The 26,864-nt window shown below is 37.6% G+C and overlaps 1 protein-coding gene across 24 annotated transcripts; it reads right to left on the bottom strand.

The window, feature by feature from the left end:
- Positions 1-1,389: 1,389 nt before the first annotated feature.
- Positions 1,390-13,082, bottom strand: LOC104228191 (uncharacterized). Of its 24 annotated transcripts, none has more exons than XR_011402349.1 (10): positions 12,832-13,082; positions 11,227-11,692; positions 5,989-6,046; positions 5,776-5,893; positions 5,492-5,687; positions 5,341-5,382; positions 4,733-4,934; positions 4,439-4,589; positions 4,084-4,203; positions 1,390-1,805 (listed from the first exon to the last, which is right to left on the bottom strand). XR_011402349.1 is itself a non-coding variant. In XM_070156449.1 (10 exons), exon 2 carries the CDS (start codon positions 8,348-8,350, stop codon positions 6,791-6,793), a length of 1,560 nt encoding a protein of 519 aa, XP_070012550.1. In that variant the 5' UTR covers positions 8,351-11,692; positions 12,832-13,082; the 3' UTR covers positions 1,390-1,805; positions 4,084-4,203; positions 4,439-4,589; positions 4,733-4,934; positions 5,341-5,382; positions 5,492-5,687; positions 5,776-5,893; positions 5,989-6,046; positions 6,710-6,790. The 24 variants fall into 24 exon arrangements, 19 of the variants coding, with proteins under 19 accessions (XP_070012550.1, XP_009778914.1, XP_070012555.1 ...); XR_011402348.1 differs by having other exon boundaries at positions 5,776-6,046; positions 11,227-11,310; positions 11,420-11,692; XR_011402351.1 differs by having other exon boundaries at positions 11,420-11,692.
- Between the last annotated feature and the right edge of the window lie 13,782 nt (positions 13,083-26,864).

Genomic DNA, 26,864 nt, shown 5'->3' with positions numbered 1-26,864 from the left:
ATTTTTGAAAACCCAAATTTGAATTCAAAGCTTTCAAGCTTTTTAATGGCTATTAATGGTGGAAAATATCTGGAAGAATATTTACTTCCATAATTGTAGCGCGCCTAAATAGGAATATCTGGAAGAATATGATTTGATCTGATTTACGCCAAATCTTTTTAGAATATTCTGTTCCTTAATTTTAGCTCGACAAATTAGGAATATTCAGCTACTATTAATTAGTATTTAATGATTGGTATAATAACTGTAGAAAAAATGTGGACAGAGCGGGCAAATTAGAAACTATGCACATTTTTGATAATAAAGTTTCATATATGGTATAGGAAAGAAAAAATCCCTATTTTTATTTTTGTGTATACACTAGTACTAGTAAAAGATGGCACATACTAAGCATGGCCCAAAAATATTCTTTTAAATTCGTCTTTTTTGTTTTGTTTGTCTTTTTGTTAAATAAGTAGTTAATTTATTAAGAGATCATTACTTATGTCATTTATAGTTGCTCGTGAAATATTAGGATGCGCAGTAAGTTGATTGTTGGATGTGAGTTTTTTTTTTCTTATTGTTTCTTTTGTTCTACTTGTGTTTGTTTTATATTATTGATTTATCTTGCAATTATTCATGACTTGTGAGATCTTAATTTGTTGCTCGTCTAACATTGACGTTTAATATTTGAAAAGATTCACTTAAGGTTCAGATGTTTTACAAAATAATACAAGACATTTCTTTTGGATGTCATCCTTATGAAAATTCATTAGAACTTGCTCCCTTCTTTAGTCGTCTTTCTTTTCCTTTTTATTTGTGATTGATTTGAATTGGTTTAGTTAAAATTGGAAAAAGACCATTATTGTGTTTTGTTGGATTGATTGTTGAAGAGCAAAGTGAGTAAAATATGATTTGAGATTTAGAAATCAATGCGCAAGGCTCATGTATTAAAATACAAGACTTTCAATTTAGGTTTGCAGTTTATATGTATGAATTTAATGAGGACCAATGAATATCGTTGTAGAAGTTGACCTTTGAGTAATTTTCCTTCGTATTCCTTTATATTTTTTTTGTTTTTTTTATTTTTTTCTTTATAAGTTTTTATTTTCTTTGCTTTATATTATACTAGTGGGTGTAGCCTGTGCTAAGCACAGGCCCAATAGTTATTTAGCGTTAATTTTTTTTGCAGTTGTTTCCCATAATACTTGGTGATACTTTATTCATTCCATGAAAGTTTGTTAATATATTATCAATTTCCAATGCTTTTTAACTGCTCTGACAATTGATATATTAAACTTCACGTGAACTGCAATGGTTAAACATTATAGTTACACAATCAATTTTGGTGCTTAACATGAACATCAACTCCATGGTGGAGTACTTAGTATTGGAATTGCTAATCAAGGATAAAATTCAATCACCTTGTAATTTGTTGACATATGTGAATCATAGATATAGAGACGAGCAGATACAAAGTTGGACAGAGCCTTCTATCTTGGCGGTTAATGGTATCTGTCAATACAGGTTACTAATTTAAAGCACAAATGCTTTACACTTGCTAAATTTCATACTGTAGAATGAAAATAATGATGAAAATGATTCACTTTTTAAAGTGCAACTGAGCAGCCAATGGAAATATTCAGAGCTTTTAGCTTAACCAGAAAAGTTGTACTCATCCATTCAGGCTGAGAGCTTTTGTTTGCCGATGGAGGTCGACTCCTTCCATGGTCACTGCCCTTTTTACTTCTTGTAGCTTTGGCAGCACCCTTTCCTTGACCTTTGCAGTAATGGTAAATGATAGTCCTCGTGCTAGTTGAATTTCTCTAACAAAAGAAACAGGAATTAGCATGTAAAGAAGTTGCATTGATCCAGTACTCATTTCAAGTTCAGCTTAAAGATGCTTAAGACCAAGTTAAACTTGAAAATAGTAGACCAATACAACAAATGAAACTAATAATTAACTAAAGATTAATTTTTTTTTAAACTCATTAATTAAAGTTTCATTTTTCAGAATCAGAAAAAGCAGTAAACTAAAACCTAGGAATATGAACTAAACGCTAACTAAAAATTCAATCTTTTCGTAAAGGTAAACTAAAAATCCAGCAATTAAAGATTCAATAGAATCAGACTAACTATAAAACTAATATCCAGCAATTAAAGATTCAATAGAATCAGACTAACTATAAAACTAATATCCAGCAATTAAAGTTCAATAGAACAAGAAAGAATGTTCACCAATAAAAGACACTTGAATCTGACAGTTGTCATTTCTCATAAAAGGAAGAATCTCATAGATTGGGAGCAAAGAAACTCAAAAAATAATGGGTGTGAATAATAGATGGAATACAGGATAAAAAACAATCTGAATCAAAAAATATTCCAACAGAAACTACAAACTGCAGAAACTATAGAAGAAGCAACCATAACAGGACAACAATGGAAACATAATCAAACCAAGAAGGACCCAAATAAAAACAAATTAAATTGTTTTTCATAGTCGTCACTCTCCTCACCACTATTTAGCTCCTCGTCTTTAGATTCAGATGATGTATCTTTTTTCTTCCTCTTATTTGAATTTGCAGGTACCTTACAAGACCCTTTTTTGGAAGCCTTGTGAGAAATTGGAGATTCACTCACAGGCTCTGCATTAACTGCCGCAAAGATGAATTTGCAACTATAGTAAGAAAAGACATCGAATGACTTTAAAAATAAATAGGACTTCTATGACAACTATTTCCTCGGTTCAACAAGTGAATATTGGTCTTTCATATGGCTTGTCTGTCTAATGTAACTTAATAATCAACCACGAAGAGAATCCTATACCAGCTGAGAAATTCAGCAATACAATCTGGAGGTCCACACAAGACATGCCAACCATCTCAAGTGAGCTCTGAGTTTATCTTCCAGTGTTAATCATTTATTAACTTTCGTGTTCAACTGTCCTCACATAAGAATGGTAAAAGACAGGTATTGAGCAAGTCTACTACTCCAGCAACGAAAAATGTTACCTTATTGTTATTCATTGAAAGTCCACTGTAGTAAAGAGTAGTAACCATACCATCAAAATTGAAAATTGACAAGCTATATATCAATGGCTTTATTAATAATACACAGCTTTAACAAAATAATCACAGTAATTCAATTTTCCTATTCGGTCTCGGAATAACGTGCATTCTAGAGTTTTATTGTTTAAAACTTATCAGTACATAAGCTACAAATCCCATGCATTACCACTAACATATGAAGATATAAAGAAAGAATTAAATTTCAGTACTGAAATAAGGATTCCTAAGGAAATGGATAACAGGATAAACTTTTGATGTTCTACCAAGAAAAAACTTTGAAAGAAAAAATTAGTAATCAAAAGCATAAGAAGATCCAATAGTGGTCAGGATAGCATTGTGAGGTACTCAAAGGAGGGCTGAAACATAGAAAAAACCAACAATAGTGCGAATGGCATAACAAAAGTGGTCAAAGAGGAGAAATAAATCAGAAGAATTTAAATGGGAAAACTGTGCTACCTGTAGCAAAAAAGCAGATAACAACAGGACAGGGCTAACTACCATATGTAGACATCAAAGATAACATAATTCATTTTATCACAGAAAATCATATTGTACCACCAATTGGAGTTATAATTCTTTAGATTGTAACCACATTGAAACCCTTAAGCTATTTGACATAATTGCTATGACTTAACAAACCAAAGAAATGAAATAAGAAATATTTTCAGCATCGAAAATTCAAGCACTGAGAATTTTTTCTTTTTCAGGTTGCATTCACAAAAATATCTCGCAAAATTATATAAAGCCACTGGACTAACTGAACGATTCACATTTGCAGACCAGAAAAGAATAAAACTTAATGTGATTTATTTAAATTAATAAAATATAGTATTAAGTCTTTCCAATTACAGTTACATGCTCCACCTTATTTATTTGAATATAAGACCGTAATAGCAAAAGGCGTTAATGACATGCAGGCAAATAATGAACATATCGAAGAGAAAAGTAGAGCAAGTCTTGGCAGATTAAATGAAAGTGAAATAGCTTGCGTTAAACAAACTCTACAAAAGCATTAAGGAGCAAGGAAATACTTTACATGATTTTGGTCTTTAAGTTATCCGCATTGTCTTCATCTCCCAGATAGTCACGCTTTTCATCCTCATCATTTTTTGGGTCAGCATATTCATCTCGAGGAAATTTCTCTGTTGCACTTTCTCTATTTTACACAGAATAGCAAAAAAATCAATAGATAAAATGAAGTAGATGGGGCTTCTTCTTTATCTTCTATAATTGTAATATCTGGTTGTGTTCTGTGATCACGTCAAAATCAGATATAATAATAATAATAATTTAATACACTGAAAATTTTGTCAACAGAAAATAAAACAGATACTCAGGAGAATAGCAGGGTAATAAAATAAATGAAGAGAACTTAAAATTTCTTTCAGTACCTTGGATGGAATTTGCAGGGGGATTTCAGTAACTTGAAGGAATACGTTTATTTGGTAGTTGCCGCTACCGTCATGTCTGGAATCAGGCTGCAAACGGAAGCTTTTAGATGTGGCTTCAACCAGTTTTACTGCTGTTGTAAGCTTTTGTAGCCTGAGGAGCACAAGAAATTATGTACTTTGAACTCACTATAATCAGCCCTCTAAAATGAAACTCGAGTTACAAAGAATTGCATAAATTGAAATAAATACAGTAACACACATTAGCGAAAAATGCTATGACGAATTCGGACTTACCATGTGTCACAGAGGCTGAGATACTAATTGAACTTCTTTAGCCAAGCAGCGATAGATTGCTTGTTGTCTCTTCAAGTCCACCTCTATTCATGACAAACATCTTACCCTTTATATGAAAACTCCAACCACGCTAAATATGGAAACTCCGATCACACTATTTTTAATCCACATATCTCAGTAATTTCAAGATCCATTTCTTTACCTTTACAAAAAAACTCAAGATCCATGAAAATGTGCAACATCAAAAAAAAGGAAAAAATATATCAATAAATTTTTGACAATGCCATTCCAAGGGGAAAAAAAATTAGTTGTTTAATCCTAATAACTTACCTATAATAGCTGATGAGTAAATCACAAGTTAAATCTTAAATATGCGAAGCTATGATTTTGATGAGGGAAAACACAAGGCTACAAACTTCTATAAGATCACTTTTTTCTCATTTGACGAAAAAGTAAATAAACAGAACTCAACATGTCAAAACTATTATATACTTAGTAACAACCAATAAGCACTTCAAACACAAATGCGATTAAATTTTATCCATTCAGCCACTAATAACCGTAAAAACTAAAGGCGCTCATGATGACAAAGTGGTGCTATAAATTACCTCTGCTGCAATGTGACGTGGTTGATGCTTGAATTCCAGAGTCTGAAATAAATCTCAAATCTAATTGGTTTGATGTTCTTTCGGAAACCTCGTCGCAAGTTTTTTAAAATCTACATAATACAAAAGAATCTGTTGATATTTCTTTCAATACCTTGGATGGAATTTGCAAGTGGATTTCAGTAGCTCGAAGGAATACGTTTATTTGGTAGTTGACGCTACTGTCATGTCTGAAATTAGGCTGCAGATGGAAGCTTTTAGACGTGGCTTCAATCAGTTTTACTGCTGTCATAAGCCTTTGTAGCCTGAGTATTTTGTCTGGAGTATTTAAATGATTACGCTTTGAAGACCTGCACAAGAAATTATGTACTTTGAACTCACTATAATCAGCCCTCTAAAATGAGACTCGAGTTAATTGAAATAAATACAGTAACACACATTAGCGAAAAATGCTATGACGAATTCGGACTTATCATGTGTCACAGAGGCTGAGATACTAACTGAACTTCTTTAGCCAAGCAGCGATAGATTGCTTGTTGTCTCTTCAAGTCCACCTCTATTCATGACAAACATCTTACCCTTTATATGAAAACTCCGATCACACTATTTTTAATCCACATATCTCAGTAATTTCAAGATCCATTTCTTTACCTTTACAAAAAAACTCAAGATCCATGAAAATGTGCAACATCAGAACATGTGCGCAGGACTGGGCAACAAAATGGGAAAAAATATATCAATACACTCACAAGAAGAGACAACCAAAACAGAAGAAAATAATAACAATAATTTGCGTGGAAAAAATAACATGCTTCACATTACTTGGCAAAAAACTCACATATATGCATGCCAAAGAAGGATGAACAGTAAGCTTCAAAATGGTAAATAAAAACAAAAGAAACAAAAAAACATTATTCAGTTATCTCAATTTTAAGCCATATATCAAACACATTGCGTAAATTAGTGTGCACATGCTGTAATGATAACCAATCCATTAGAACCTCATATCTTCTAGTGCTTCTCAAATGTTCTTCAACATTTTTTATTGAAGAGTTTCCAGTGCTTGTAAAATACTCATTTTCAACCTTTCTTGAATATTGAAGTTTGCAAATTTTTTTAGTATTAAAGCTGTTGAAATATGATTGAACCCTTCAATAACAAACCTAGCGATTACCCTACCACCTCCTCTGCTTTGTCGGATTATAAGGATACCCAAAATCACAGACAACAAAACGAATATAACCAAAAAAAATATACATAGATAAAACAAACAAATATGCACATCAGATCAAAATGAAGCATTAAGATATAAGAAACAAAATATAAAAAATAAATGAGAAACCCAAATGGAGAAATAGAAGCACAACCTAACCTTTTAAGTACATGTTCCACAAACAAGACGTGTGCTCTTGTGTTTAAACTGTATGTTTAACTTTCTTTAGTTGAACAGACATTATACAGTAACATGTAAAAGATTCACAAAAAAAGCCTTTTGAATAATTTCATCGTAAACTATATTGTATGTAGAATGATCGTCATCACTATCTGGGTTTGGAGGCCGAATTAATATCTTGAGACAATTGGAAGCTTTTGCGCTCGACAATGCAACGTAAAGCTGACCATGCGAAAATACTGGTTCTCGTAAATATATACCAACAAAATCTAATGTTTGACCTTGTGATTTATTTATAGTCATAGTAAAATAAAGTCTTACTGGAAATTGTGTTCTTTTAAACTGCACTGGGGATTTTTCATCTTCTGATGACATCAATGGTATTCTCGGAATAAACACATGTGTATTTTTAAAGTCACCGCTTGCAATTTTTGCGCTTATAACATGTGTTTTAAAATCACAACATGTCAATCTTGTGCCATTGCACAAACCTTCACAAGGATTCAAATTTCGTAATAATATAATTGGACAAATTTCTTTCAAAGTTAATCTATAAGGAGGTAAACCAGCAGGATTTAAAGAATGCAAAAAATCTTCATACTGACTTTGATCATTCGATTCACATGTTTCATCAATTGCAACGAATGTTTTAGCTTCTTTTGGAAATTTGTCTATAAGCATATCATTTATTTCATTTACAAAATCATTTTTCGTCGTCAAAATAACGCGGGAAGTTACAGAAGATGCATCACAGAAGAAAGCATGCATGTTAGGAAATGTTGTTTCACATAATGCATTCAAAGATTCCTGTTCAGTAGTATAAGGGACAATAAATGATTTTGGAATTTCAATTTTGTTTTCAGAAGTAAGAGGTTCGTTTCCATTTCCTATTCTCATCAAATATTCACAAAAGGCCGGATCAGTTTTTGCACGCATGTTTTCTGACAGTTGCAATTTTTCAAGTCGGGGCCAAATGTCAGAATATAATAAACTCTCATGAATAAAATCCTCTCTTTTTCCATTTCGAACTACTGGTAAAGTTTGTCTAAAATCACCACCAAAGACAACAACTTTACCACCAAAAAGCACATTAGTATTCAAGAAATCTTTCAAAAGTAGATCAAAAGTTTCAATCATTTTCTTTTTTGCCATCGATACTTCATCCCATACAATTAATTTTGCATCTCGAATCAAACAGGCAAGTGAACTTTGTTTGCTAATATTGCAACTAAAATTTTCATCAATGTCAATGAGAATTTTAAAACGGGAATGAGCTGTACGACCACCTGGAAGAATCGAAGCCGCAACTCCAGAGGTTGCTGTTACTAGAGCAATAAATCCTTTAGATCGCACAGTAGCTAATAAGGCACGGTATAAAAAAATTTTACCTGTTCCTCCAGAACCGTCAACAAAAAAAGCTCCCGGTCTGTTCGAAGATATTCTGTCTATAATCACATTGTATGCCATCTGTTGTTCACGGTTCAATTTTTGTCGCAGTAATAGCTCTTCTTCAGTAACAATTATGTTTCTTTCGAAGAATATTTCTCTTCCTTCTTTGGCAGCCTTTGAAGCCTTGAAATTTTCAGCGATAAGTTTATACTCATTAATGTTATGTCCCATCGAATGTAAGATGTCATTGAGACAATCTAAAACTTTATATCAAACACTTTTTGTTCCGATAACTGGTAAAACTTTGAAGTCTTCAGGCATAGAGTTCTCGAATTTCTCCCATAATTCTCTTGGATTAGCAGGATCACAATATACCAACAATGTAGCAAACAAGCGTCTCAAGCTACATGGCATTTGATAACTCTCAGCTTCTAGCATACATTCAGCTAAGTTATTGTCACAATGAAATAGTCCTCTTTTTTGAGCTGATTCTCTGAATGTATCGCAACGTACTTCATTTACAGTTAGTAGGTCTTCATATGATTTTGGTCCTCTTATATTCATTAATAATTATCTCAGATAATATCTTTCACCTTCTGTTGGATGACATGTTACAACACGTCCAATTACATTACCCTTTGTTCGACGGGTCCACATTTTATATTGTACTGACCATACAAAATATTGTGGAAATTCTTTATACAGTAGATTGAGCTTTATTGCATCTTTATTTGTTTTGTTCATAGCGAAAAATTCTGTTAACATTATTTTTCTAATCATAGGATTATTCATAATTGAGTTTATACTCGATGCACTCTTAAAAGAAACAAATTGTTGTCCTTCAAGATGTAACCGAAGATGATAAACAGCTGGTGTCATTTCATTAATAGGAAAACCAAATAAATTCCATGTAGCCTCAGGTGGTGATACCCATCGAGCAGACTGATATTCTTTTATTTCATCTACTTCAACATTTGTGTCATTGTCATGTATGTGATATGCGATTTTATCATATCCTTTACAGATGTATTTATAAATATATTTAACAGTTTTAATATCTGAACAAATTTCAACATTTATGTGGCAATTGAATTTTCCAAGTAAGAATGGATTATAAGGGACAACCCATGTGTTATCGAAATAGTGATCTTTGACTTTCACAAGTCCTGTATTCCGTCTTCTATAAATTGGGTAAGAATTTTTCCCTTTTGATGTTTGATCAGCAAAGCTTCTTGGATATTTGAATTTGCAACCACCTTTTTTCTGTTGCATACATGAATTTGTAGGATTTAATTTACCACAAGGTCCATGCATCATATGTTGAAGAATAAGTTTATATAAGGTTTCTTCAGCTTTACAATCAGGCAATTCAGCACGAACAATATTATCATAAGATTCTGGAGTGAGTAGTTTGTATTCATTAGTAAGTATAATAAGGAAATGAGCATGTGGTAAACCACGTTTTTGAAATTCTATAGTATACATAAAAGCTGCAACTTTTCCAAAGATATTTCTTTTTAATATATCGGTTTTTAGTTCTTCTATCTTTACCTTAAAAACTCGACTAATTAAATCAGGTCTGTTCTGTGCTTCGTCAGTTGGTAGCAAGTGCTCTTTTATTTCGGGCCAAGATGGGTTACAAGTCATCGTTATGAATAGATAAGGTTTTCCAAATTGTTGTACCAAAGAAATAACATCCATATAGCGTCGACGCATGTCTCTTGGTCCGCCTATAAAAGTAACAGGAAGGAATGTTTGCTTTCCTATATTTGAAGCGTCTCTTTCTCCAAGTCTTAAAATATCAATGAGTCCTTGTAGCATTTCTATCCTAAAGAGATCTGGGTTGAATGAAAAAAAATTTAATCTCTGTGTTTCAAGTTTTATGTGTTCATCTACTGAATATTGTTGAAATAATCTTCCAGAATACAAAGTTTCATTTGTTTCATCTTCTCTCATTTGGAATTTATAACAGTAATATTCACGAACAGAGATATTATCTCTTTTTCGTTTTCCTTTTTCAAGATTTTGAGCTTCCATGTCAAGATATCCATCAACAGAACACATATTTCTAATACTTGGTAATTCTTCGTGTTCACAAAAGGCTCGACGTTTAGAAGTCTTTTGGTTGTATAATAGTGGATATTGTAGCGGATCATAACATCCGTAATAGTAGTTCACTATTTGAGATCTGTTTCTATGAGTGTAGATTTGAATATGAGGTGCAGAACTAACTTCGGTGATTTCTTTTTCAACCCATATCCTGCAACTTCTGATGTAGTAGGAAGATTGTATACACGTTGATCCAAACCTGAGTCAAATTTAAGTGCAATATTGTAGTTCGATAGATTTGGAACATCTATTAGGAATTTTAAGAAAATAGAGTATGGATTAATTCTCAGTATGTTCATTAGCTTTTTGACTATTGATTCATGCATTTTCTCAAAGCAAGCCATTCTGTTAGCTAATTCGTTATCGTTCTCATAGAAGTATAGTTGTAGATTTTTTGCTATTCCACTCGGAGGCAGCAAATCATTTATAAAATGGTACATCTTTCCCTGAACTCTAAATGTATAAATACCACGATTTCTTTTTGCTAATTCTTTATCATAATTTACACCAAGTGATGTGAATGCAAACATATTATTGTATGTTCTGATATATGTTCGAAAATGTTTACATTCTTCAGTAGTCCCTAAATATAAATTTTGTAGTTCAGCAGGCATCTCATGTGAAACTAACTTGATCGAACCATTGTTACAGCAGAATCCAGGTGGTTCATATTCAAATTTTTTTGCACCACAAAATTTACAGTTAGGAACAGTCTTCAAGGGAACATAATCAGATTGTAACTGACCTACGTATGTATAACTCTTTTTTGTTGAGTTATAACCTGTATATTTAAGTATTATTAGCATAAAATTACCAATAAAGTAATATACAACAGTATCATAATAAAAGATTGGTGCAAATCTTTTTTTCCAACCATTGTTGAGCTCATACTACTACTTTCATTAGATGCATGTGACGTTGACCCTAACGCCAAAAAGTAATAAATTATGAATAAATAAAGACATTATGTAAAAGTCAATTGCATCCTTGATACTTACCTACTTCAAATGAGTAGAAGGGATAATTTATAATCTTTCGCTTGTCAAATGTAACTTCTAAAGCATCAACGTGACGCTCGTTGGCTAATAGGGGAAACACAACACACATTTACCGTCATTCAATTATACTCACATGCAAAAAGCGTGAAGGGACATTTCTAAAAAAATAAAATAACAAAGGATGTATTCTAACCTGTTTTTAAAACATAAGAAGAGCTCCTAAGAGGAATATTTTGTTGCTGAAACTCAGTTGCAGCTGGAGTAGCGCCAGGAAAAACAACATTCTCAGAAAGACTACTCCTTTTTAACTCTTGTCTTTTTGTTCGTCGTTGTAGTAACAATGCTTCTTTTTTTTCCGCAGATATTATTTTGTACGTTTCATGTCGCCTAAGTTTCATCTCAGCTTCTGATTTTGCGAAGCAAACATGTTTGTTTTTTTTGTTTAGAACCCATTATTCCTACAAAACTGCAATTATAGAAATTAAAACACACGAAGTAAATAGAAATAGTTTGCTGGCAGAGGTAACATCTGAAGCGAATAGCATCAGATTAATAAAAAGTACTACTGAGACTCAAATATATGTGACTTTTATTTTCTGACCACTACATATAAGAAAAATTGTAACAACATCTAATGGTTGTTTAATTGAACATGTAGATGCTTCTCAATCACGAGAACTACAATAGCTATAAATGGAGCAACTTATACAACTCAACTGCAAGAGTATATTCACTATGTTTCTTTAAAAGAAAAATGATATTAATCAATTCTTGTACAAAGTATTCACTATGTTTCTTTAAGAGGGAAATAATGTTAATCAATTCATCTACAAAGTGAATCTTCAATGTCAATTTTACTGGTAATAAGATTGTTGTCACCAACTATACAATATTTAAAATATTAACTCTGCCAAAATTATTTTTGACTTATTCCTGATATCTTGGAAATATACTTGTCAAGAGAAGCTGAATCAAGAACTTCCAAGTCAATTTTCTGTCCTACTTTTGCAACATAACTTAGCAGAGCACATAAACTGAAGAAAATAAATATTACAAACCTTTTAATACGCCCCATCTCAAATTACTACTCTGCACTCTTAGTTGTCCTAAACAGCGTTCACTTTCTTTTAAGAAGAAGTTCTCCTACTCAAGAAAATGAAAGTACAAAGCAGTTGCATGGGACCCATTTGCTCTATGCAGTACAAGACATTTTCAGAAATCAAAACCAAACGAAGTTATTTGGTTTCAAAATCAATTTTTGGGTTTTGGAAACACAAAGATACGAAAATAAATTTGTTCTTCTCTGAACCAAAACCAAGAAATAACCCTTTTCTTGATCAATTTAGCATAAACTTCAGCCATTGCCCCTTGGTATATCTCAGGCACTAAAGAAGTACATGAAAGCCCTAACTCAAAATGCAACCAAAGAAAATAACAGGCAGGAACATGTATAACAAATCTAGTAAAAATCCTGATTGAAGAATTTTGTCAAACACCTTGAGAACAGAATTTATTCGCTATTCAGGGAAAAACACAAATACCTACAATATTATCAAAGATTGAAACAAAATCAATACAAAAAACACAAGTTGAGAAGAAGATTACCCAGTAGAAAATAGCAATAGATCAGAGGGGAGGAGCAAGAGAGCACAAATATGAAGCAAAGAGGCGTTTGAAGAAGAGGGCTTCGCAGATAAACTTGGAAAGTGTGGGATATAGCAAGAGAAATCAAACGGTGAATTGATAGCTATTAAAATTGGGCTACACGTGTTGGGCTGCAAATACAACCATGAAATAATTTTGGGTCAGGCAGACATGTTGACCATGAGCTGCCTGGTTATCCCCATTTATAATATAGGAATAGATAATGACTTTTAATAAGCTATATAGAGGTAATCAGGAGAAGCGGATGGCTTTAAAAACTAATTTTGTTATTGAAAAGACCATGTGGAATTTTATTAGAAAGATAATAAGCGAGTGTTATTGTTCAAGTGTATGTGAAATTTCAAATGAGTTCCACCACGATAATGAAAATTTCAAAATTGATGCAGAGCAATTTACCAAAAGAAGGTTTAAAGTACATAGGATTTATGGAAAACTAAAAAAATGGTAAGTAATAAGTGTCAATTTACAGGATTCAAGCTATGAAGATTGCTAATTGACAGTGAATTATAGAGAGAGAAAGCTAAAGAGAAGGAGGAGAGAAAATGTGGATCAATAACTGATCTTTTTAACAGACTAACTTCCCAACTTTTCCTTCATTACAATTTTGTCTTCTAACTTTTACTATTCACATTTTGGTCCCTAACTCTTAAGTAGTATCTATTATCACAAAACTCCCCCTCAAGTTGAAGGGTGAAAAACATCTAACACTCCCAGCTTAGACACAAGAATCTGGTGATGTGCAGTACCTAAGGCTTTGGTCATCATATCTGCAACTTGCTCTCTTATTGATATATGTTCTGGTGTAATCAGACCACTTTTGATTCTTTCCCTCACAAAATGACAGTCTATCTCTATGTGTTTAGTTCTTTCATGATAGATTGGATTGGCAACAATTTGTAGAGCTGCTTTGCTATCACAAAACAGCTTCACAGGTATTTGAACCTCAATTCCAAGCTCTTAAATCAACCTTGTGAGCCAAACTACTTCAGATACCACAGCTGCCATGCTTCTATACTCAGCTTCTACTGAACTTCTGCTCACAGTCTGTTGCTTTTTTTATTTATTTCCATAAGATCAAGGAATCACCCATTTTCACCACATACCTTGTAACAGATCTTCTTGTGTTTGGACAGACTGCCTAATCTGAATCACAATAGGCTGTGACTTGTTCTACAGGTTCCTTTTTCAGTAATACTCCTCTTCCTCGACATCCCTTAATATATCTTACAACTCTCAATACTGCCTCTAGGTGTGACTGTTCTAGATGTTGCATAAACTGACTCAGCATTTGAACAACAAAGCATATGTCTAGTCTGGTTATGGTCAGATATATTAGCTTTCCTATAAGTTTTTGATATCCACCTATATCATGCAATTCTTCATCTCATATTGCCCCTACATATTTGTCATAGTCTACTGTAGTTAGCTTTTGATTTTGTTCAAGTGGAGAACTTGCAGGTTTTTCCCCACTCTGCCCAACTTCAGAGATCAGACTAAGGGCATATTTCCTCTGATTGAGAAGGATTCCCTTTGGTGACCTCATGTCACGACCCGAATTTCTCACCCTCAAGAGTCGTGATGGCGCCTACTCGTGAAAGCTAGGAAAGCCGAGTATTATAGATTTACTAACTCTTTTATTTAGCCCTTTTAACAGTTTAAATCAACATGCGATTAACAGTGAAATATTAATAGTAATTAAATACATGCGGAAGACGTAATCTGATAACTTAACCAAAAAAAGAAGTACGACAATGCCAAGTACATCTCTACCCGGAACCGGTGTCACAATATCACGGACCGTCTACGAATACTACAAACAATTGTCTGGGAAGAAAGATACAATCTGTCTCTAAAGTAAATGAAAGCAGAATATAGAGATAGAAGAGAACGCCGGAGCCTGCAGACGCCTGCAGGACTACCTCGCGATCTCTGACTGGACTGAAGGCAGCCACCCAAAGCTATGGTCCAAAAGCTGTCACTCCGGGATCTGCACAAAGTGCAGAGTGTAGTATCAGTACAACCGACCCCATGTGCTGGTAAGTGTCTGGCCTAGCTCTGGCGAAGTAGTGACGAGGCTAGGACCAGACTACCAAATAAACCTGTGCAATTATATCATATACAACGGAAAATAAACAGAAATAGATAATTAAAGATAGGAGGGGGACATACTGCAGGGAATATCATTTACCAACAGTAATTTAAGAGAAAAGCATAAAGAACTATTTAAAATTCACAGCAAAAGAATAAGGAAATCATTATCAATCAATAAACACTTTTATTATCTATTGTTGCGGCGCGCAACCCGATCCAAATCATAAAACACTGTTGTAGTGTGCAACCCGATCTATATCATTTATCACTGTTGCGGTGTGCAACCTGATCCAAATACAATATTATTGCGGCGTGCAACCCGATCCACATATACAGTTCAACACCAATCACAAAGAGAGTTCTGGCAAGGGAACAACAAAGAAAACAACCCTATCCCGGCAAGGGAATCGACGGTATAAGTAAATACGTCCCGGCAAGGGAAAATCAGCTATAACCAAACTTGTTCCAACATCTAACTTCACAAAAGAACCTCAACTAGCACCAATACCCAACCAATACCCAACCATGAAATGCAATGGGAAACCGAAAGAAAAAGGTTTAGAATCATTTACCAATATTTTGGGGAAGAAAATGTTCTTTGAAAATCGCCTCAATGCTCCCAAATTTCGAAAATATGAAGTAAATGGGTTCTGCCCGTTTTTGCTTCTGTTTTAAAATCACTGGGCAGGCCTTCATCGCGTTCGCGATAGGCCTGTCGCATTCGCGATGGGTCAGGCCCAGCTGACCATCGTATTCGCGATCAGAAGCTCGCGTTCACAAACCTTTAACTCCCAGAGTCATCGCGTTCGCGGTCAGGTGGCTGCGTTCGCATAAGGTAAAGTGTGAAATCCCTCCCCCAGGCCACTAACCCTACGCGTTCACGAGGGCCTGGACGCATTCGCGTAGGGTATTCCCCCCACAACCTCGCGTTCGCGTCCCAAGCTCCGCATTCGCGAAGAAAAAATTTTCACCTGAGGGTGATTGCCTTCCGCGTTCGCGAGTGAAGCCACGCAAACGCGAAGCACAAAATCCCTGTGCACCAAAAACTGAAAACCTGCAACTTTTTTTTCTAAGTTTAAAACCATCCGAAACCTATCCGAAACTCACCCGAGCCCTCGGGGCTCCAAACCAAATATTCATACTAACTCAAAAATATCATATAAACTTACTCGTGCGATCAAATCGCCAAAATAACATCAACAACTATGAATTTAGCATAAAAATCATGAAATCACTTAAGAACCTCTAATTTTCCAATTTTCTTAAATACGATCCGATTCACGTCATTTCAAGTCCGTTTCTTACCAAATTTCACAAACTCAACTTAAATCACATATAAGACCCGTACCAGGCTCCAGAACAAGAATACATGCCCGATACCATCAAATTTTAAAAACATTTCATTTCCAAAAACTCATAAATAATCCAGAAAATAATTTTCTTTAAAAATTCATTTGTCGGGCTTGGGACCTCAGAATTCGATTCGAGGCATATGCCCAAGTCCCATATTTTCCTACGGACCCTCAGGGACCGTCAAATTATGGGTCCGGGTCCGTTTACCCAAAATGTTGATCGTAGTCAACTTAAACTCATTTTAAAGGAAAAATTCATCATTTTTCCCAGATTTTCACAAAATGGCTTTCCGACTACGCGCTCGGACTGTGCACGCAAATCGATGTGAGATAGAAAGAGGTTTTTAAGGCCTCGGAAGATAGGATTTGTTTTTAAAACAAGTGATGACCATTTGGGTCATCACATTCTCCACCTCTAAAACAATCGTTCGTCCTAGAACGAATATAAGAAGGAAGTACCTGAGTCGGGGAAAAGATGAGGATAACGGCTCCGCATATCGAACTCGGACTCCCAGGTAGATGTCTCAGCAGGCTGACCTCTCCACTGAACACGAACAGAAGGGAAACTTTTCGATCTCAACTGACGAACCTGCCAGTCTAGAATAGCTACCGGCTCCTCCTCGTAGGAGAAGTCCTTGTCCAACGAGACAGTGCTAAAATCTAACACGTGGGATGGATCGCCGTGATACTTCCGAAGCATGGAAACATGAAACACTGGATGCACGGATGATAAGCTCGGTGGAAACACAAGTCTGTAAGCCACCTCTCTCACTCGATCAAGAATCTCAAACGGGCTAATGAACCTAGGGCTAAGCTTGCCTTTTTCCCCAAATCTCATCACGCCCTTCATAGGCGACACTCGAAGCAATACCCGCTCACCGACCATGAAAGCCAAATCATAAACCTTACGGTAGGCATAACTCTTTTGCATGTACTGAGCTGTACGGAGCCTATCCTGAATAATCCTGACCTTGTCCAAGGTATTTTGAACTAGATCTGTACCCAACAACCGAGCCTCTCCCGGCTCAAACCATCCAATCGGTGACCGACACTGCCTACCATACAAAGCCTCATAAGGGGCCATCTAGATACTCGATTTGTAGCTGTTGTTGTAGGAAAACTATGCTAAAGGCAAAAATTGATCCCACAAGCCTCCAAAGTCAATGACACAAGCTCGGAGCATATCCTCCAAAATCTGAATGGTCCGCTTGGACTGCCTGTCCGTCTGAGGATGAAATGTTGTGCTCAACTCAACCCGTGTGCCCAACTCTCGCTTAAATGCTCTTTAGAAATATGAGGTAAATTGCATACCTCGATCCAAAATGATAGACACGGGCACACCATGAAGGCAAACAATCTCCCAGATATAGATCTCAGCTAACCTCTCGGAAGAATAGGAGACTGCCATATGAATGAAATGTGTTGACTTGGTCAGCCTATCAACAATAACCCATACTGCATCGAACTTCCTCTGAGTCCAACAACGAAGTCCATAGTGATACGCTCCCACTTCCACTCAGGAATCTCAATCTTCTAGAACAAACCATCGGGCCTCTGATGCTCGTACTTAACCTGCTAACAGTTCAACAACACCGAGCCACATATGCAATAATGTCCTTCTTCATTCTCCTCCACCAATAATGCTGTCGCAAATCCTGATACATCTTAGCGGCGCCCAGATGAATAGAGTACCGGGAACTATGAGCCTCCTTTAAAATCAACTCTCGGAGTCCATCCACATTAGGCACACAAACTCGACCCTGCAATCTCAAAACTCCATCATCTCCTAAGGTAACCTGCTTGGCACCTCTGTGCTGCACCGTATCTCTAAGGACACACAAATGAGGATTATCATACTGACGATCTCGGATATGCTCCAATAAATAAAAACGAGCGACTGTGCAAGCTAACACATGGCTGGGCTCAGAAACATCCAACCTCACAAACGGATTGGCCAAAGCCTGAACATCCAAGGCAAGCAGTCTCTCACCAATCGGAATATAAGCAAGACTGCCCATACTGGCTGACTTCCTACTCAAAGCATCGGCCAACACATTGGCCTTTCCCGGATGATATAAGATGGTGATATCATAGTCCTTTAATAGCTCCAACCACCTTCTCTGCCTCAAATTTAGCTCCTTTTGCTTGAACAAATACTGCAGACTCTTGTGATCCGTGAACATCTCACATGCCACACCATACAGATAATGCCTCCAAATCTTCAACGCATGAACAATGGCTGCTAAATACAAATCATGAACCGGATAGTTCTTCTCATGAATCTTTAACAGCCGCAAAGCATAGGCAATGACCTTGCCATCCTGCATTAACACTGCACCAAGTCCAATACAAGATGCATCACAATAAACTATATATGGCCCTGAACCTATGGGCAAAACCAACACCGGTACCGTAGTCAAAGTTGTCTTGAGCTTCTGAAAGCTCGCCTCACACTCATCTGACCACATAAACTAGGCACCCTTCTAGGTCAACCTGGTCATCGGGGCTGCAATAAACAAAAACCCCTCCACAAACCGACGATGGTAGCCTGCCAAACCCAAGAAACTTCGGATCTCTGTAGCTGATGCGGGTCTAGGACAGTTCTCGACTGCCTCTATCTTCTTCGGATCAACCTAAATACCCTCTGTTGATACAATATGACCCAGGAATGCAACTGAACACAACCAAAACTCGCACTTCGAAAACTTGGCATACAACTGACTGTCCCTCAAAGTCTGAAGAACCATTCTAAGATGCTGCTCGTGCTCCTCCCGGCTGCAGAAATAGATCAAAATATTATCAATGAAGACTATCACAAACAAATCCAAGTAATGCCTAAACACTCGATTCATCAAATCCATAAAAGCTGCTGGGACATTTGTCAACCCGAAGGACATCACCAAGAACTCATAATGCCCGTACCGAGTGCGAAAAGCTATCTTAGGGACATCAGATGCCCTAATCCTCAACTGATGGTAGCCAGATCTCAAGTCAATCTTCGAAAATACCTTGGCACCCTGAAGCTGATCAAACAAATCATCAATCCTTGGTAATGGATACTTATTCTTGTTTGTAACCTTGTTCAACTGCCGGTAATCTATACACATTCTCATCGATCCGTCCTTATTCTTAACAAACAACACCGGCGCACTCCAAGGCAAAAACTAGGTCTAATGAAACCTTTTTCAAGCAAGTCTTGCAAATGCTCCTTCAACACTTTCAACTCAGGTGGGGCCATACGATACGGCGGGATAGAAATGGGCTGAGTGCTCGGAGCCAAATCAATGCAGAAGTCAATATCCCCGTCGGGTGGCATACCCAGTAGGTCTGAAGGAAATACCTCAGGGAACTCACGAACAACAAGCACAGAGTCAATAGAAGGAACCTCGGCAGTAAAATCACGAACATATGCCAAATAGGCCAAACATCCCTTTCCGACCATACGCCGAACCTTCACATAAGAGATAACACTACTAGTAGAATGACCAGGAGTCCCTCTCCACTCTAAACGGGGTAAACCCGGCAAGGCTAAGGTCACATTCTTGGCATTACAATCCAAGATAGCATGGTAAGGTGATAACCAGTCCATCCCCAATATGACATTAAAATCAATCATGTCCAGAAGTAACAAATCTACACGAGTCTCCAGACCCCCAATAATAACTATACATGAACGATGGACTCGATCTACCACAATAAAATCACCCACCGGTGTAGACACATATACAGGAACACTCAAGGAATAACTAGGCATGACCAGATATGGTGCAAAACAAGATGACATATAGGAGTATGTAGATCCTGAATCAAATAAAACTGAAGCATCTCTGCTACAAACCAGAACAGTACATGTGATAACTGCATCGGAAACCTCAGCCTCAGGCCTGGCTGGAAGAGCATAACATCGGGGCTGGGCCCCACCACTGAACTACATCTCTGGGACGGCCTGCTGCTGGCTGGCCTTCACCTCTAGCTGCCTAACCTCCACCTCTAATACCTCTACCTCCACCTCTAACACCTCTACCCCCACCCCTAGCTGGCGGAGCGAGCGGTGGAACACCTGGTGCTTGAACCATAGCACGGAAACCTTGCTGCTGCGACTGAATACCCACCAATCTTGGACAAGCCCTCCGGATATGACCATACTCACCACACTCAAAGTATCTACCTGAGTGTGCGGCTGAGGAAATTGAGACTGACCTTGGCGACCTGAATGACCACCCCGAAAACTCTGAAGCAGTGGTGCACTATAGGGATGCTGATCAGAACACTGCATATGAGAACAACAACCACCTGAAGCGCCATGAGAAACCTAAAGTACTGACTGAAAAGGCCTAGAAGGATGGCCTCTACCATACAAATCCCTGCCTCCAGACGAGGCACCATTGAATTTTCCTGAATGACGAGGCTTCTTGTCAGACCCTTGACCACCCCCATGCGATAGAACCATCTCAACTCTCCTGGCCACATTGGCTACCTCTTGAAAAGAAATCTCACTCCCTATTTCCTTATCCATCTGAAGTCAAATCGGCTGAATAAGTCCCTCAATGAACCTCCTCACCCTCTCTCTCTCTCGGTGGGAAGTATGATAAGAGCATGGCAGGCCAAGTCGATGAATATGGTCTCATACTGAGTAACGGTCATAGAACTCTGCTGGAGACACTCAAACTGCCTCCGATAGATCTCTCTCTGAGTGATAGGGAGAAACTTCTCCAGAAATAGCTGAGTAAACTGCTCCCAAGTCAAAGCTGGTGATCCGGCTGGTCTAGCCAAACAATAATCTCTCTACCAAATCTTGGCGGATCTAGACAAGCGGAAAGTAGCAAAGTCGACCCTATTGGTCTCCAATATCCCTACGTTCTTGAGAACCTCATGACAACTGTCTAGATAATCCTGGGGATCCTCAAAAGATGCACTGTTGAAAGTAGTAGTGAAGAGCTTGGTGAACCTGTCCAATCTCCACAAAGCATCGACAGACATAGATGCTCCATCACTGGTCTGAGCTACCACACCCAACGGAACTGCTCCAACTGGCTGAGCTACTGGAGTCTGAAACTGGGGATCCATCTGCTCCGGAGTTCGAGTAGCAGGAGTCTGGGCCCCTTCTCCAGCCTGAGAGACGGCTGGTGCTACAGGAAGCAAGCCTGCCCGGGTGACACTCTCCATAAGGCCCACTAGACGGACCAGAGCATCCTGGAGTACTGGGGTAGCAATAAACACCTATGGGACCTGAGCTGGGCCTACCAGAGCTGTTTGGGCCGAAACCACATCATCAAAGTCAACTTAAGGCTACGCCGCTTGTGCTGCTGCTCTGGGCTGAGCTCTGCCCCTACCTCGGCCTCTAACACGGCCTCGGCATTGCCCTCTTTCCCTCGTGGGAGCTGCTGCTGGGGGCTCGGGATAATGATCGATGGATGAGGAAGCGCGTGTTCTCGCCATCTGCGAAAGAACAGAGTAGAAATTCAATTAGCATTGAGTAACCAAACCGCACGACCGAAAAGAATAAATGTGAAGTTTTTCCTAACTCTGTAGCTTCTGGGAAAAAAATACAGACGTCTCCATACCGATTCCTCAAACTCTACTAAGCTTGTCCGTGAATTGTGAGACCTATGTAACCTAGAGCTCTGATACCAACTTGTCACGACCCGGATTTCCCACCCTCTGGAGTCGTGATTGTGCCTACTCGTGAAAGCTAGGCAAACCGAGTATTATAGATTCACTAACTCTTTTATTTAGCCCTTTTTAACAATTTAAATCAACATGGTATCAACAGTGAAATATTAACAGTAATTAAATACATGCGGAAGACGTAATTTGATAACTTAGCAAAAAAACAAGTACGACAATACCAAGTACATCTCTACTCGAAACCGGTGTCACAATATCACGGACTGTCTACGAATACTACAAACAATTGTCTGGGAAGAAAGATACAATCTGTCTCTAAAGTAAATGAAAGCATAATATAGAGATAGAAGAGAACGCCGGGGCCTACGGACTCCTGCAGGACTACCTCGGGATCTTTGACTGGACTGAAGGCAGCCACCCAAAGCTATGGTCCAAAATCTACCGCTCCAGGATCTGTACACAATGCAGAGTGTAGTATCAGCACAACCGACCCCATGTACTGATAAGTGCCTGGCCTAATCCCGCGAAGTAATGACGAGGCTAGGACCAGACTACCAAATAAACCTGTGCAGTTATATCATATACAGCCGAAAATAAATAGAAATAAACAATTAAAGATAGGAGGGGGACATGCTGCAGGGAATATCATTTACCAACAGTAATTTGAGAGAAAAGCATAAAGAACTATTTAAAATTCACAGCAAAAGAATAAGGAAATCGTTATCAATCAATAAACACTTTTATTATCAATTGTTGCGGTGCGCAACCCGATCCAAATCATAAAACACTGTTACGGCGTGCAACCCTATCCATATCATTTATCACTATTACAGCGTGCAACCCCATCCAATTATATTATTGTTGTGGAGTGCAACCCGATCCAAACATAATGTTGTTGCGGCATGCAACCCGATCCACATATATAATTCAACACCAATCACAAAGAGAGTCCTGGCAAGGGAACAACAAAGAAAACAACCGTATCCCGGCAAGGGAATCGATGGTATAAGTAAATACATCCCGGCAAGGGAAAATCAGCTATAACCAAACTTGTTCCAACATCTAACTTCACAAAAGAACCTCAACTAGCACCAATACCCAACCATAAGCAATTTCCACGAGAATAATCATAATCCTTGCTCAACACAGAGAATCAACAACTTAGGCATTCGTAGTACTTATTAAGAACACAACAATTTCAATTTAAGACTCACGGTCATGCTTGACACCAACGTATAGATACTAGTCACCATGTCTATACGTCATACTCAACAAGTAACACGTAGCAAATAGGACACAACTCCTAATCCCTCAAGCTAAGGTTAGGTCAAACACTTACCTCGAACTTCCACAGCCAACTCAAGCCTCAAACACCGCTTTTCCTTTAGAATTTGCCTCCAAACAACTCGTATCTAGTCTAAATTGATTTAACAACATCAATAAATGCTAAAGAATTCATACCCAATGCTTAATTATAGGTTTTCTATCATTTTTCCCAAAAAGTCAAAAATTGACCCCGGGCCCGCTTGGTCAAAACTCAAAGTTCAGACCAAAACCCGATCACCCATTCACCCACGAGCCCAAATATACAATTAGTTTCGAAATCTGACCCAAAACGAGGTCTAAATCCCAATTAATCAAAAAGCCCTAACTCTATCCAAATTCCTAATTTCTACCATAATAATCCTAGATTTTAGGATGAAAATTGATGAAATGCAATGGGAAATTGAAAGAAAAAGGTTTAGAATTATTTACCAATGTTTTCAGGAAGAAATTGTTCTTTGTAAATCGCCTCAATGCTCCCAAATTTTGAAAATATAAAGTAAATAGGTTCTGCCCGTTTTTGCTTCTATATTAAAATCACTGGGCAGGCCTTCATCGCATTCGCGATAGGAATGTCACGTTCGCGATGGGTCAGGCCCAGCTGACCATCGCATTCGTGATCAGAAGCTTGCTTTCGCGAAGCTTTAACTCCCAGAGTCATCACGTTCGCGGTCAGGTGGCCGTGTTCGCGTAAGGTAAAGTGTGAAATCCCTCCCCCAGGCCACTAACCCTATGCGTTCGCGAGGGTCTGGACGCGTTCGCGTAGGGTATTCCCCCCCACAGCCTCGCGTTCGCGTCCCAAGCTCGGCATTCGCGAAGAGCAAATGTTTACCTGAGGGAGATTGCCTTCTGTGTTAGCGAGTAAAGCCACGTGAACGCGAAGCACAAAATCCATGTGCACCAGAAATTGAAAACCTGCAACTTTTTTTTTTCTAAGTTTAAAACCTTCCGAAACCTATCCGAAACTCACCTGAACCCTCGGGGCTCCAAACCAAACATGCATACTAACTCAAAAATGTCATATGAACTTACTTGTGCGATCAAATCGCCAAAATAACATCAACAACTATGAATTTAGCATAAAAATCATGAAATCACTTAAGAACCTCAAATTTTTCAATTTTCTCAAATACGGTCGGATTCACGTCATTTCAAGTCCGTTTCTTACCAAATTTCACAGACTCAACTTAAATCACATATAAGACCCGTACCGGGCTCCGGAACCAGAATACGGTCCCGATACCGTCAAATTTTAAACACATTTCATTTCCAAAAACTCATAAATAATCCAGAAAATAATTTTCTTTAAAAATTTATTTCTCGGGCTTGAGACCTCGGAATTTGATTTCGGGCATGCGTCCAAGTCCCATATTTTCCTACGGATCCTTCGGGATCGTCAAATCATGGGTCCGGATCTGTTTACCTAAAATGTTGACCGAAGTCAACTTAAACTCATTTTAAAGGCAAAATTCATCATTTTTCACAGATTTTTACAAAATGGCTTTTTGGCTACGCGCTCGGAATGCGCACGCAAATTGAGGTGAGACAGAAAGAGGTTTTTAAGGCTTCGGAATACGGAATTTATTTTTTAAAACAAGCAATGACCGTTTGGGTCATCACACCTCATGATCTCTATACCTAGGAAGTATTTCAACTCCCCTAGATCCTTCATTTTAAAATTTAAATGCAATGCTTCCTTTGATGCCTGTGTCATAGCTTCATAACTACCTGTGATCAATAGGTCATCAATATAGACCAATATAATTACCACATCTGCACCATTCTTCTTGGTGAAGAGTGAATGGTCATATGCACTTTGCAGAAAACCTGCTTTTGTCAAGGCATCAGTTAACTTAATATTCCATTGCCTAGATGTCTATTTAAGGCCATAAAGTGACTTGGACAATTTGCAAACCTTGGACTCCACTGCCTATGAAAACCTTGGGGCAGATGCATGTAAACCTCCCCATAAAGATCTCCCTGCAAAAAAGCATTATTGACATCCATTTTAAAAAGATGCCAATTCTTTGAAGCTGCTAGGCTAATAACTGTTCTGACTATTACCATCTTTGCAACTCGTGAGAAAGTTTCATAGTAGTCTAGACCATCTTGCTGTGTGTAGACCTTTGCCACAAGTCTTGCTTTGAACTTTTCTATCTCTCCATTTGCCTTGTATTTGATTTTGTATACTCATTTAGACCCAATTGCCCTTTTTCCACAGGGCAAGTCTACTACTTCCCAAGTGTTGTTATCTTCTAGGGCCTTGATCTCATTTTGCATAGCTTTAACCCACCTAACATGTTGTGAAACTTCTGAGAAAGACCCTAGTTCTATTTCTATTGAAATGGCTGTTAGATAGGCTTGGTAATGAGTTGAAAGATGGTCATAGGACACATATTGTGAGATAGGGTAGGAACTATGATTAGAGGAGTTCCCAATAGTATAGTAATCTTTCAGCGAAATACTAGGTTTGACCCCTCTAGCTGATCTTCTAAGTGCAACTGATGGTACAGGTTGAAGAACAAGAGAATCTACAGTAGGTGCAGTCTGAGGCAATTGATCATTGGGCTGGATGACTGAGGGATCTGCAATAGGTTCTGGGAGTGCATGATGCATTTGATCATGTGGCTCTTATTGTGTCATTTCTCCTGATGCAAGTATTGAAGTCTCAAGTTCTGGAATTACTTCATGTTCTTGGGATGATTTAGCTTGATCAGTATTGTGATCACTAGCATGATCAGGTGGCATACCCCTGCTACTTCTTTCCATAACTTCAGTTGTGTTTGTAGTATTAAGAAGAAACAGATCCTCATGTTCCATGTGATTGTGGTCAGTCTTGAAGGGAAACACATTCTCTCTAAAGTTGACATCTCTACTAACTAGGAAGGTGTTATTGTCTAAATCAAGTAGTTTGTAGCCTTTTTGAGTCTCTGAATACCTTAAGAAGACAGTTCTTCTTGCTTTTGGGGCAAATTTGTCACCTTTTAGGTAATGTGCTTGCATAGCACAAACAACCAAACATCCTTAAATGACTTTTTGAGTCTCTGAATACCCTAAGAAGACAGTTCTTCTTGCTATTGGAGCAAATTTGTCACCTTTAGGTAATGTTCTTGCATAACACAACAACAAAACACCCTTAAATGATCCACCTTTGGTGGCTTCTTATGCAACAATTCAAAAGGAGATTTCCCTTTCAAGATATCTGAAGGCATCTTGTTGATCAAGTACACAGCTGTTTTCATACAGTCTCCCCAGAACTTCACTAGTATACCATTTTGGAATCTTAAAGCCCTTGCTACCTCTAGAATGTGTCTATGCTTTCTCTCCACGACTCCATTTTGTTCTGGAGTATATGGACAGCTGCTTTGATGCACAATACCTAGAGATACATACAGATCATTGCACTGAGTGTTGAAAAACTCTGTGCCATTATCTGATCTTATAGTCTTAATCATTATGTTTAATTGGTTTTTAACCAAGGCAAATAAGTCTTTCAACACTACTATTACTTCACTCTTTGAATGCTACAAACAAATCCAAGTATATCGACTAAAGTCATCAACTATTGTCACAAAATAA

This window comes from Nicotiana sylvestris, chromosome 9, assembly GCF_000393655.2.
Source record: "Nicotiana sylvestris chromosome 9, ASM39365v2, whole genome shotgun sequence".
NCBI lineage: Eukaryota > Viridiplantae > Streptophyta > Magnoliopsida > Solanales > Solanaceae > Nicotiana > Nicotiana sylvestris.
Note: the sequence above shows the minus strand (reverse complement) of the source record. Positions and strands in the feature narration are given on the sequence as shown.

What these genes read in the sequence shown, in the direction of transcription:
- LOC104228191 (XM_070156447.1), bottom strand. Translation starts at nt 8,350, where the DNA reads ATGGGACATAACATTAATGAGTATAAACTTATCGCTGAAAATTTCAAG.